This window comes from Bos javanicus, chromosome 14, assembly GCF_032452875.1.
Source record: "Bos javanicus breed banteng chromosome 14, ARS-OSU_banteng_1.0, whole genome shotgun sequence".
NCBI lineage: Eukaryota > Metazoa > Chordata > Mammalia > Artiodactyla > Bovidae > Bos > Bos javanicus.
In genome coordinates, this window is record NC_083881.1 from 81,760,427 (window position 1) to 81,774,473 (window position 14,047).

Consider the following 14,047-nt stretch of genomic DNA (forward strand, 5'->3'; position numbering starts at 1 on the left):
GCAGGGGAGTCCGAGGCGTCCTCAGCGCTGTCCTGAATGTGGCTCTGCGTGTGTGTCAAAAGAAAGTCACGCAGCGTCAGCCTGCGCTCTATGCTCTCCCGTGGGCCTCCTGGCATGTAGTGTGCACAGACACACTGCGTGAGCCGCGTGGAACGACTGACGTACACCTGGAGAGGCAAGCTGATTGTCTTCATCCGCACTCATATTTCAAGGCTATAATGTGGCATGTAGTACACTAACCCTCGGAGGCAGCACATGTTACAATGGGACTGCACTGTGGAGGATTTCCTTATCCTTTTATCTTCTCATCAAATCAGACCACAAAACCTCAATATGTACAAATACTAACGCCACCCCACGCATATTTTCCATCTATTTTCTTGTTAGTGCTGTTAAGGCTTTATATTCTAGGGACTTTATGTTGTTAAAACTAAAAGCAATTAAAAATTCAGTCCTGAATTACATAAGCCGCATTTCAAGTGGTCGACCTGCGACTAGTGGTTACTGTATTTGACAAAGAACATCTTCATCAGAGCAGAAACTTCTACTGGGTAGCACTGATGTCAGTCTTTAAAATTTTTAGTGTCTTAAAAGTCTCTAGTAGAAAGCGACGATGTTAAGACTACTTAGCATCCTGTCTGGATTAGCAAGTCATTCTATCTTCTGAACATCATCCTAACAGCCAGTTTATTACATCAGCAGGGTTTCTTGGTATTTGGTTTTCATGTTCTTAAAATAATTAGTTTTATTTACTTGAATAAACAAATTGGTATTTTTAAAATGCACCTTAGTTAAAAAATGCAAACATAACAATCAAATTAGAGAAAGCTGTAAAGTATGAAAAGGTTACAAGCTGCCAGGTGAGGGAAAAAGATGACAGACACACACACACACACCTGCCCAAAACATAAGCGTGACGCAACGTGAACAGGCGTCGAGCAATTCTAGCCCCACGGACAGAAGCACGAACTCCGAGGAGTTCAGAAAGTGAGACAGACAGAACGAGGCAGGGTTATGAACATTCAAGACCCTCCTAACTGAATCTGAACCCAGGGCATGTGACGCCTGTTTCACAAAACACATCTTTGTAAGCTATAGGAGAGGGAATGGATATGAGAAAGGAACCGTATTAGAAAAAAAGGCAAGAACACAGAAGCTCTTAAGGAAACTAAACTGCATGACAGATGAAGAAAGGACATAAATAAAGGGCTGGATCAATACACATATTTGAGTTTAGAGTTAAAGATCTGCTATGTAATTACAAAAAGATATGGAAAAATATTTTAAAGCCTACTATTTAAATCAACGTACTTAATTAAAAGTCGTGTCTGACTCTGCGACCCCACGGACCGCAGCATGCCAGGCCTCTCTGCCCATCTGGTTGTCCTGGTTGTCCATCCACCAACTCCTGGAGCTCACTCAAACTCACGTCCTGCTATTACTCAATGTACTTTATTGTTCCCGAAAAACACTGAGGGTTTGGATTGGTGGTAAAGTAACTGACCTCTTCCTTAAAAACAGTCAAAATTAAGACTTAAAGCCATCATCAAATATTTCATAATGCATTTCAATCTCTGTTCATAAAAAAGTTTGAAACGATTCCTACAGATGCTACCCAAAGCCAAGTTCTTCACATTGGAAGTTGGCTTACACTGCCTCCTGGTGTACATTCAGCATACTGAACAAACTAGAAACTAGTTTTAAAGACATTGGAAAATATTCGTTAAGTATTAAAACTATAATTTGTTGTAAAAGTTATGGTACATATTAGCAGCGGCCCTAACAACAACTTTTTACTAGTATTATAAAAGTAGAACATTAAATATTTTCTAAGAAACAACTCTTGAGTATGTTTTTATAAAACAGATTCAAATGATGAAGTAAAAATACTCAGTAAAGTACAGAATTTCTAAACATTATGTCAGTAATAAACACAGCTCTTCCCCCACCTTTAACCAAGAAAATTTTAGACAGTACTTGGACCACAAGGAAATCAAACCGGTCAATCCTAAAGGAAATCAGTCCTGAATATTCATTGGAAGGACTGACTGATGCTGAAGCTGAAACTCCAATACTTTGGCCACCTGATGCAAAGAACTGACTCATTGGAAAAGACCCTGATGCTGGGAAAGATTTAAGGCAGGAGGAGAAAGGGATGACAGAGGATGAGATAGTTGGATGGCATCACTGACTCAATGGACATGAGTTTGAGTAAGCTCCAGGAGTTGGTGATGGACAGAGAGGCCTGGCATGCTGCAGTCCACGGGGTCGCAGAGTCAGACACGACTGAGCAACTGAACTGAACACCAAACAAATGGTTGCATTCTTTATACATACATACATACATATATTTATTTTTATTCATCATTTTAGGAAAATAAAAAGGAGTATCTTCCAAACTTAACAGTTTGCTCATTTAAATAAAAAGCTAAAACAGCTGTGAATGGGGAAAACACTCCCAAATCTAAGAGAACAATTCAAAGACTGGGTTATCAAGAGTTAAGGAAGAAAAAAATAAAACTGTAAAGGGCAACAGAAGACTCTGCTTTTATAATCAATACTGAGAACTAGCATTTGGATTTAGAACACCTGTTAGGACAGAACTCTATGATACATAATAAATAAACATTAATGAAGCTAGTAATATTGTTTTTTTAAATATTTCTAAAGGATGGAACTGACTGGAGGACAAAAATAGGAAGAACAAGAAAAAGAAAGTCCTGGGCTGCCATCTGCTCTGGGGTGTCCGCTCAGCACAGGGCTTGGGTTCAGAGGACCGCAAACGTGAGGTCTGCAGCAGGATCAAGACGCCCCCACCTGCCTGGATCCCCGGGGCCAGCAGAAAGGCAGCATCCTTTCAGGGTGCTGAGCGGGGAAACGAAAAAGTAAGTCTTTCTCGATAGGGAGTTGCTAACTATGAACCTGATCTTGTAAGGTTTTCAGGCCCCAAGTTCACCTGTTTTATGGGGATCAAATTCCAGAAGCTGGAAGTATAGCTTAAAGGGGTCTTAGGTTGGGGGGTGTGTGTATACACGTATATCCCCAGGCACCAGCCAAAAGCTAAGTACATCTCTTCTGAAGAAATTCATTTTTAACATAGGTCTCAAAAACTCTCAGGGATGAAGTTCCAAGGTACAAGTACTTTCCTAGCACCCTGAGCAGAAACAGTAAATTGCAGACCCACAAAGACCCACAAGTATCAGTCAGATATAAATGCTAAGAATTATGTTTAAAGTGCTTAAAGAAATATAAGAGAGAACCAAGGTATGACAAAGGAACAGAAGATGGTCAAAACTGACTAGCAAACTGAAAAAGAAACAAACAGTAAAAGCTTCCAGAAAAGGAAAAAAATGCAACAGCTGACATTAGAAACTCAGTAAAAGATTAGACCTTGGGGAAAAGAAAATGAGAGGACAAGAACACAGATCTAAGGAAATTCCTGACAATCCAGCACAGAGCCAGGGAGACATAAAATATGAGGAAGACACAAAATGTAAAAGGAGGAACTGAACTGTGTGCAGTGGAGGCAGTCTGCTGTGTACACAGGCAGCTCCCAGAGGGAGAGGGCGGGCAGGGAGTCAAGGGGACCAATGTGGAGAGGTGTAAGAGCTGACAGATTTTCAGAGGAGAAACCGGTCCTCAAGCAAAATCGGTAAGAAAACTCAAAAATAAAAACCAAAGCCAAAGAAAAGATCTTAGAAGTATTCTGAAAGACAAGACAGGCTACACACAAATAAAGTGACATCTGAATCTGACATCAACAGCAATAACGGAAACTAAAATCTATTTGAAAGATAGCTTCAAAAAGCTAAGAGAAAAAAACAAAGTTATCCTAGAATTGTGCAGATACACAAAACTATTTTTTAAGAATGAAGGTAAAAATAAAGTTACAAACAGAAAAGGGGCGTCCACTATTCAGAGACTGTTACGATGGGAATGTCAATGAGGAGTACTTCAAGGAGGACACTGATCGGAGTTAAAAGGCTGCAAGCAAAGAAGATCGTAAAAAAATTAGTAACAGTATAAAAAACTGAGAACAAGAAAGTCCAACCAGAAGGGTTTTTAAACCATCTTGAACAGAGAAAACATACAGACAGAGGGAGAACGGGTATTAAAAATCTTCTAGAGGCCTTGACTTGACTGTGAGGAAAGTAAAAATATTGATTAATCTTATACTTCTAATAAATGAGGGGCTTCCCTGGTGGCTCAGACGGTAAAGAGTCTGTCTGCAATGCAGGAGACCCGGGTTCTATCCTTGGGTTGGGAAGATGCCCTGGAGAAGGAAATGGCAGCCCACTCCAGTATTCTTGCCTGGAGAATTCCATGGACAGAGGAGCCTGGTGGGCTACAGTCCATGGGGTCACAAAGAGTCAGACGCGACTGAGCGACTTCACTTTCACTTTCTAATAAATGAACTCAATCAATCCAAGAGCAAGCAAGGAGGGGAGGAGAAGGAAAATGATACCTAGCTCAACTTGTGGACACAGCGGGGGAAGCAGAGAGGGACAGACTGAGAAAGCAGCACCGACATATACACCCCGCTGTTCAGTCGCTGAGTCAAGTTCGACTCTCTGTGACCCCGTGAACTGCAGCCCGCCGGGCTCCCCTGTCCATGGGATTTCTCAGGCAAGAATACTGGAGTGGGCTGCCATTTCCTTCTCCAGGGATCTTCCCCACACGGGGGCCAAACCTGCGTCTCCTGCACTGGCAGGCGTGTGTGAGCCGGACAGTGGGTGGGAACCTGCTGTAACACAGGGGGCCAGCTCAGGGCTCGGTGATGACCGAGGGGGCAGGGTGGGGGTGAGGGGGGCTCAAGGAGGGAATACAGACAGTTATGACTGACTCACAGTGACGTGTGGCAGAAACCAACACAGTATTGTAAAGCAATTAACACTCCAATTAAAAAAATAAAATCTAGCTCAGTAAAGTTTAAAGATAAACTATAAAAGATAAACTATGAGGCATCAAAATAAAAAAAGGTTGATTTAGCTATATCAATATATAAAAAGAATAGACTACAAGTTAAGAAGCACTATTGGAGATAAAGTCAGGACATACCTCAATCAATTCTTCAGGAAGATTACAATTCCAAACTTAAATTTATCTAACCCTAAATCGTCAAAACATACAATGGAAAAAACTGACAGAACTATAAGGAAAAATCAATAAATCCATAATTGAGATTTTAACATAACTCTTCAATAAAGTGAATAACAAAAATAGAGTGCAAGATTGGAACATATTTAGCATGTTTGATATACTTAAAATATAAACAGATATATATACATACATCTGTCTCCCCAAAACATTTTCAGCAATCATATATTCTAGGTGATCATGCAGATGTCAAGAAATTAAAAAGAAAAGCATCAAAATTCTATGACTAAATGCAAAGTATATTAAATAGTAATTAGAAAAGATACAGAACTGGATGATGATGAAATATTATTGGTACTTATCAAAACTTGTATGATATAGTGAAGAACTCACAGCCCTGAACGCTAGCTACGTTAGAAGAGAAGGAAGACTGAAAACCCAGTTTCTGAACCAGTTTCTCCACAAATGATTAATAATGATAAAAAAATACAATACACTTACTGCTACTGGATCCTTCCGGTGAAGCTGAGCAGCTGTTACTTGTTTAAATCCACCTGGGTAGCTATTAAAAGAAACAAAGACAATAAAATTGGGAGTAGGCGATGGGATAGTATCCTTGAAATGAACATTCTCATAATATGAAACTATTTTTATTATGAAATTACATTTGTTTCTCCTGGAGGAGGAAATGGCAACCCACTCCAGTGTTCTTGCCTGGAGGATCCCATGGACAGAGGAGCCTGGTGGGCTGCAGTCCATGGGGTCGACTGAGCAACCAATACACACACTTGCTTCTGGGAACTATGCTACTCATCATGTCTTAAAAATTAAGCAGTAACTATGCTACATGAAATGCTATTAAGTGGTCAAATTTAGCAATTGTTGTTTTATAAAACCAATCATAAAGGCAATCAGTCCTGAATATTCATTGGAAGGATTGATGCGAAGCTGAAACTCCTATACTTTGGCCACCTGATGCGAAGAAATGACTCCTTGCAAAAGACCCTGATGCTGGGAAAGACTGAAGGTAGGAGGAGAAGGGGACGACAGAGGATGAGATGGTTGGATGGCATCACTGACTCAATGGACACGAGTGTGAGTATACTCTGGGAGTTGATGATGGACAGGGAGGCCTGGCGTGCTGTGGTCCATGGGGTCGCAAAGAATTGGACACGACTCAGCGACTGAACTGAATTTCATAAAAAATTCCACATCTTAGAAATTTCTTGGCTAACCATTTTTAAAATTAATTACTCTATTGGCTGTGTTGGGTCTTCACTGGGCTCCCCTGGTGGCCTGGCTGGTGGAATCTGCCCGTAACACAGGAGACCAGGCTGGACGCTGGGTTGGGAAGGTGCCCTGGAGGGGAAGGCTGCCCGCTGTCCTCACTGCTCCAGGCAGGCGTTCTCCGGCTGCGGCAAACGGGCTACGTGCTGCTCTGGCACATGGGCTCCTCATGGCACTGGCTTCTCTCGCTGTGGAGCAGGACTCCAGGTGTGCAGGCTTCAGTGTTGCAGCAGGCTCTGCGGTGCCGGCTCAGCAGCTGCTCCCAGGCGTGTGGAATCTTCCTGGATCAGCGGTGAAGCCTGTGTCCCTTGCACTGGCAGGCGGATTCTTATCCACTGCATCACCATGGAAGTCCCTGGCTAACTGTATTTCTACTGGAATTTAAGTTCATTCATCATTCATTCATTCATTCACAGTTACTTATTTCTGCTTGAATGCAGGGAAAACAAAACAGTGCCAAAATGTGTTTCAAAGTGAACAAGCTAGGGGTCAGGTCTGGGGAAAGCCGGTAGACGACTTGGTTCTGAAGGCAAGTTAATACTCTAAACAGGTCGTGCTCCTATTTCCTATTACCAGGAAGTCATATGCTGCTTCTGAGTAACAAAATATTTCATTGTGTTCAGATCAAAATCATAAATAGAGATTAAAGAAAATATTTGGGATAGGTATTGGAGATCTTACTAACCTGAATACCCCAGACCCAGGTCTGAAATCAAGGTTTGGCCAGCAGCAACCAGTGTAATATGAGGCAACTCATTTCATCTCTTTCTTTATGGGTTTGCTCAGATAAGAAAAATGCTAGTATTTGCCCCATCTACCTCTCAAGATTTTATGACAGTCGAGTAGGAAAGTGTTTGTGACAGTACTTAAGAAATTTAAAACAAAAAGAGCACACAGATGTAAGACTTTATTACACTGAATGGATGAATAAGAGCCTAGATGATTTTCAAGGAAGGGAAAAAGAAAACATAAAGACAGTGGACTCTGTAAGGGAAATTTACAATTATCTAAATATGATTCCTGTTATAGGTTTCTTTCAACACTTAAAAACATTTTGAAGAGGATTTAGAGAACCACGTTTTAGGAATAAAATTTAAGAAAGCAAATTTAGAAGTATGCTGAGAAAAATGTCTAAGTTTCAAAATGATACTCTTTCACTTGTTTCATGGAGTTTTACCCTCAGAACAAGAAATAATTGTCCTCTATTCTTTCTCTCTGGGAAGAAAATACTTTATGCTTTTATCACATGGTTATTTTGTGAGTGTGCGTACGAAGGAAACAACGTTTATTTTTTTTCTTCTATTTATTTTAATTGGAGGCTACTTACTTTACAGTATTGTAGTGGTTTTGGCTACGTTGACATGAACAGCCATGGGAGTACATACATGTGTTCCCCATCCTTATCACGTGGTTATCTTGCATTTTCATATTTCTTTCCCAATTGCCTCTAAACTTTTAAAACTTGTTTTACATATATTTTACTTTGCCAAAAGTAAGAATGACTAAAAGTGAATGTGAATTAATTTTTGTTAAAGATTTCATTAAAGTGTTTAAGTACAGGATGGGCAAAGGTTGGCTAACAAGCAAAAGTGTTTTTCCAAGCATTAAAGACCTACCTGGGCAAAAGACAAAAAGAAACAGAAGGGAGCCTCAAAGCCGGCTTGTCTAAGATGCAGGTGCGCTTGGAAATAAAATAATTTTGATCAAGAATGAAAGGCCAATATGTCTAACTATATCTTGCATGATACTGAAGAAATTATGCTTAATAAAATTTGTACATGACCTGAAACTGAGGGGTTTAACTAATACATTACCTGAAATAATTCAGGTCTCAAAAGATCTTCAAAGGCCGGAGATAAAATTTAACATAGAGTAAACTCAGGGTACTACAGCTAGATTAGAATGCAACTGAAACACACAGGAAGGAGGACACAAGGCTGAAAAGCCCTCAGGAGTTTCAGCTGGTAGTAAACGCAGTGTAGCAGTGACGCAGCCGTGAGGAGCCCTCCTAGAGCAACAGAAGGCAGAGTAACTGAGAGATGGGGGGTCACACTGCACCAGAAACCCAGCAGGACACAGCCAGGCGAGTGTTATTTAGTTAAGATATTGACAAGTAATGACTGCACCCAGAGAACAGTGAGCAAGATATGACGGAGATCTTCAAAGGGCAGTCACATAAAGGACTTTGCGTGAACTACAGGTGTTTAGAGAAGAGACGATCAGTGAGTGCGTGCTGATCACTCTCAATTACCTGAAGGAGGTCATGTGGAAGATATAGTTTTACACCGTCCAAAAAAGGAGGACAGAGGGCGAGATGGCCGGGTGGCATCACCAACTTGATGGACATGAGTTTGAGCAAGCTCCAGGAGATGGTGATGGACAGGGAGGCCTGGCGTGCTGCAGTCCATGGGGTCGTAAAGAGTCAGACACGACTGAGCGACTGAACAACAGCAACAAAAGGCCATTATGAAAGCTGAAGAAAGACAGGTGATGACTTAACAGCACTGAGATCTTTCCAAAATTCAGACCACGTCAAAGGCAGAATGAATGGGCTGCCTCAGGAGCTAGGAGACTGCTACTGTTCAAAGACAGGCAGACCTATAACCTGACAGGGATGCTGTGGGAAGGTGTAATGGTGTCCTTCCAACTTGGGATTCTCCTCACCATTCTTTCAACCTCTCATGCACTTTTAGAAGTTCAAGATGCTTCTGGAAACAGCAGTAAGACAAATCAGAGGAAGCAGAAAGAAACGAGAAGACTGATAAAGAAAGAGAGAAACCTAGATCAGAGAGGTTAACTGACAGATACTCTCAGGAAAAACCAATAGCCTCGGGCAATTACAAGGATCTGGTACAGTTTTGTCGTTTTCTTTTTTTTTTTTTTTAGTTTTGTTGTTTTCTGATTGAGTAAATCACACACGCATCACGAACAAAATCAGTGTTTTCTTAAATCTCTTTTTCTTTCAAAATTATTTTATTATTTTATTTATTTTTATTTTTTGGCTGTGCCACGCGAGATCTTAGTTCCCCAACCGGGTACTGAACCTGTGCCCCCTGCAGTGGAAGTGCAGATCTTAACCACTCGACCACCAGGAAGTTCCTTAAATTTCTTTTAAATATAATAATACTAAAGTAATACATTTCCACTGCCTATCTTCCCCGACAAAAGCACTATCTTACCCAGTATGTGAGGAGTACACTTTTTGCTCCCACTTGTTCCCAGAAAAGGCAATGTGCCTTGTGTTCATGATGACAACATGATCTCCACAGTCACCTGGATTTAAAAGAACAAAGAGAGAAAAAAAGGATTTTGGTCGAAAAATTTTGCCTTTAAGAAAAAGTGCGCTTGGTTATTTACAAAGCTTTCCAAAGTCCAAAGAACACATCAGTGAATATAAAGCATGTCAGTGCAACATCAAAATCCTTGAACAGACTGATGTTTTTCTTTTATATAACATCTAAGTGTAGAGGAGTTGGCTAGACATTTGGAAAATCTCAACACTGGAAGGTAAAAGAGAATTTGGGAAGGAAGCCAATAACAACATAGGTCTTTGAAAGGCAAATTACTGTTCCTCTTATTATCTTTGACCATTAATGATTACACTTCATTAAAATGTAATAATTACACTTTAATAATAATTACACTTCACCACTTTTAACTATCTAATACAAATTTCCCCTTAAAAATAAGAGAAAATGAAAACAATATGCATATAGATGAAAAAAGGTATATTTTACCAGTAGGTAAATTGGAAACAAATGTAAAACATCTCAATTGTTATTAGTTCAAATTCAGAGAAGAGAGTATTATGCTCTCATGCTTAACTACTAACCCAAGGCTTTTTCCAATCACATTTAACTAGTTAAATATCTTTCAAACTGGAAAAAAAAAATTAAGGTTTGGTAAACAGTTTTCAGAAACAGGAATTGAGTTTATTTACAAAAATTTATCACCTTAGATTTCTAACCTTATTTGATTTCTTTTTATAATATTGGGCTAAGTTAAATGGCCAAGTAAAATTCAAACTAATTAAATCAAGGGGAAAACTCAAAGATTTATGTGAGGATATCTAAGGTCTCATCGTGGATCCACAGTCTTCTTCCTCCTTCATGACATATAGCATTGCTTTTATATACTGATCTTATAGGATCTGGTTTGAGAAATGTCTGAAAAAAAGCTGTTCCAATTTAGTGATAAATAACAGAAGTTTGGCTTTGGCTTTTATGCTTGTTTCCAGCCTTGATGAACAAATATCCAAATGCCTACTTCAACTTTTTTTTTCTTCTTTTAGTATCCCTGAACTTCTGCATGGCTAATGTGACAGATGATCATGGAAGTTACCACAAAATCCACTGAGTATAAAGACATTGTGATAGGAACAAAGGGTGTTGTTCCAATTTATTGCTGGTACGTAAATATTCACTTCTAAAAGAGGTAAGAGATGGGAATACCAGATCACCTGACCTGCCTCTTGAGAAACCTATATGCAGGTCAGGAAGCAACAGTTAGAACTGGACATGGAACAACAGACTGATTCCAAATAGGGACAGGAGTACATCAAGGCTGTATATTGTCACCCTGCGTATTTAACTTATACGCAGAGTACATTATGAGAAACACTGGGCTGGAAGAAGCACAAGCTGGAATCAAGATTGCCGGGAGAAATATCAATAACCTCAGATATGCAGATGATACCACCCTTATGGCAGAAAGTGAGGAGGAACTAAAAAGCCTCTTGATGAAAGTGAAAGTGGAGAGTGAAAAAGTTGGCTTAAAGCTCAACATTCAGAAAACTAAGATCATGGCATCTGGTCCCATCACTTCATGGGAAATAGATGGGGAAACAGTGGAAACAGTGGCTGACTTTATTTTTCTGGGCTCCAAAATCACTACAGATGGTGACTGCAGCCATGAAATTAAAAGACGCTTACTCCTTGGAAGGAAAGTTATGACCAACCTAGGTAGCATATTGAAAAGCAGAGACATTACTTTGCCAATAAAGGTCCGTCTAGTCAAGGCTGTGGTTTTTCCTGTGGTCATGTATAGATGTGAGAGTTGGACTGTGAAGAAGGCTGAGCACTGAAGAATTGATGGTTTTGAACTGTGGTGTAGGAGAAGACTCTTGAGAGTCCCTTGGACTGCAAGAAGATCCAACCAGTCCATTCTAAAGGAGATCAGTCCTGGGTATTCTTTGGATAGAATGATGCTAAAGCTGAAACTCCAATACTTTGGCCACCTCATGTGAAGAGTTGACTCATTGGAAAAGACTCTGATGCTGGGAGAGACTGGGGGCAGGAGGAGAAGGGGATGACAGAGGATGAGATGGCTGGATGGTATCATTGACTCGACGGACATGAGTTTGGGTGAACTCCGGGAGTTGGTGATGGACAGGGAGGCCTGGCGTGCTGCAAATCATAGGGTCGCAAAGAGTCGGACACGACTGAGCGACTGAACTGAACTGAACTGAAAAGAGGTAAGTAGTCTATATGTAACTGGGAGCAAAAACCTTCAGTGTTTTGTATGATGATGTTCTAGGAGTGAGATGAAGAACAAATGTGCGATTAACACTGTGAAATTTAAATGACATTGTTAACACTTGAAATAGACTGACTCAACTGAATAGTAAGAAAGAAAAATACTTTAGCTGGGTGACTTTAAGAAGAGCATTTTAAACTTTTTCCCCCTACCAAATTCTTAAAAGATTTAAATAAATAATGCAAAACAGAATACTAGAGATTAGATTAGTTGAATTGTTTGAATTGCTAATATTCACAATATAACCTTTAAGAATTGTGTGAAAATTTTATTTGATTTCATTCCATGTGCACCAGAAATACTTTAGGATGATCTGATAACTTCAGATAATGCTAAAGAAAGGTTTCCCTCTGCTTCTTTTAAATGCTCATATAGTCTTCCTCAACTGATTAACTTGTGGACAATGAAAAGAACAGCATTCTGACGAAGAGTAAGTCACAATGCAGAAATCACCAAGGGCCCTGACTTTTCATTCATCAGCGAGAAATAAATATGTTCAGAAAGCGCCTGCGTCTCCAGCTCAGGAGGGCAGCTCCAATCAGAAGGCAGTGTGTGTAAAGTGGTTCAAAGATTGTGTACTCACATATTCGCACACACCCAGAGGCCTGCGCGGCTTGTTGAGATGCTGTGGCAAACCAGCCTTCCCTTTCCACGGCTGTGTTTTTCTTATGGAACTGTGGTTTGGGTCAAGATGGAAATGCCAGGGAATTAAAAGAACGTGCTCCTTTCACAAAATTGGGGAGAAGATGGAATCAGCAGTAGCCACATAATTCTTTTTCAAGTATAGCACTTATCCATCCACTGAATTAAAGTTCTGCTTCCTTACAAGTAAGTCATCACTGCAAAAGCGCTCCTTATGCACTGCAGAGTAAACACTCTGCCAGAATACAGACAAGCCTTTCTGTCAGGCCATTCTTTCCTAGGAATGGAGGATAGCTTTTCTAGGAAATCAGAAATTTACTTTTTAAAGACTAAATTGTATTTTTGTTTCACTGTACTTAATATTCGACTTTTATCAGCAGAAGATTGGACTTTTCATGTCCCTAAGATGTCACCAAAATCAGAACTTAAACTGCAAAAAACACCCAAAAACTTAAACTGCAAGCAGTTTTCAATTTACAAATATGTTGTTTTAGGTGTTTTTCTAACATTTATTGGTTTAATCAGCATTTATTATGTATGTTTTATGTGCTTATAAACATCATAGACATGTTTACTTGAAAACTGACATACAGTTTCTCAGAAAAACAATATTACAAATGATGGCCACATATATAGGAAGAGCTATAAAGGTTAGTATTTAGGTGTGATAATGACATTTAGGTTACACTGGAGAATATTCTTAGGAGACATATGCTGAAGTATTTAGGGGGTAATATACTGATTATCGCCAGCTTTCCCGGTGGCTCAGAGGTTAAAGCGTCTGCCCGCAATGCGGGAGACCAGGGTTCGATCCCTGGGTTGGGAAGATTCCCCTGGAGAAGGAAATGGCAACCCACTCCAGTATTCTTGAGTGGAGAATCCCATGGATGGAGGAGCCTGGTGGGCTACATACAGTCCACGGGGTCGCAAAGAGTCGGACACGACTGAGCAATTTCACTTTCACACTGATTATCATTTATTTTCAAATGACTGAGTAAAAATAACATGGTAAAATACTGTGTAATCTAGGTGGATATAGAGAAATTCACTGTACTATTTCGACCTTTTCTGAAATTGTGAAAATTTTTATAAGACAAGTTAGAGAAAAAGTAAAAGACTTAACAAACCAGTGGAAAAAAGGGAAGAAGAAATGCAGACATTTCACAGAATGGGAAATGACAAAAAGGCCAATATATAAATGAAAAGATACTGAACTCCATGTGCAATTAGGAAAATGCAAATTAAAACCACAGAGCACTTCCCAGCTACCAAAGCAGAATGTTACTCAGATGAGGAATAATGAAAACATCTGCATATGAAGACTGACTAGGTTCCTGTGTATCTCTGAGCCCAGTAATTCCTATCCTACAGATAGACCTTCCACCTGTGTCCTGGAAAAATGGTACAGGAACACTGATAGCAATGTTGTGCATAAGAAACAAAAAAGGAGGTAAACCACCCAAATGCTCAGTGAATGGATATTTAT

At 39.9% G+C, this 14,047-nt stretch overlaps 1 protein-coding gene across 1 annotated transcript in view; it reads right to left on the reverse strand.

Annotated features, from left to right (window-relative positions):
• Positions 1–14,047, reverse strand: part of MRPL13 (mitochondrial ribosomal protein L13) — a 41,071-nt gene that overhangs the window by 21,572 nt on the left and 5,452 nt on the right. The window contains exons 3-4 of the mRNA XM_061439536.1: positions 9,564–9,657; positions 5,599–5,659 (exon numbers count right to left, since the gene is read on the reverse strand). Of these exons, the coding sequence (XP_061295520.1) occupies positions 5,599–5,659; positions 9,564–9,657 (155 nt within the window). The remainder of the gene's footprint in view (positions 1–5,598; positions 5,660–9,563; positions 9,658–14,047) is intronic.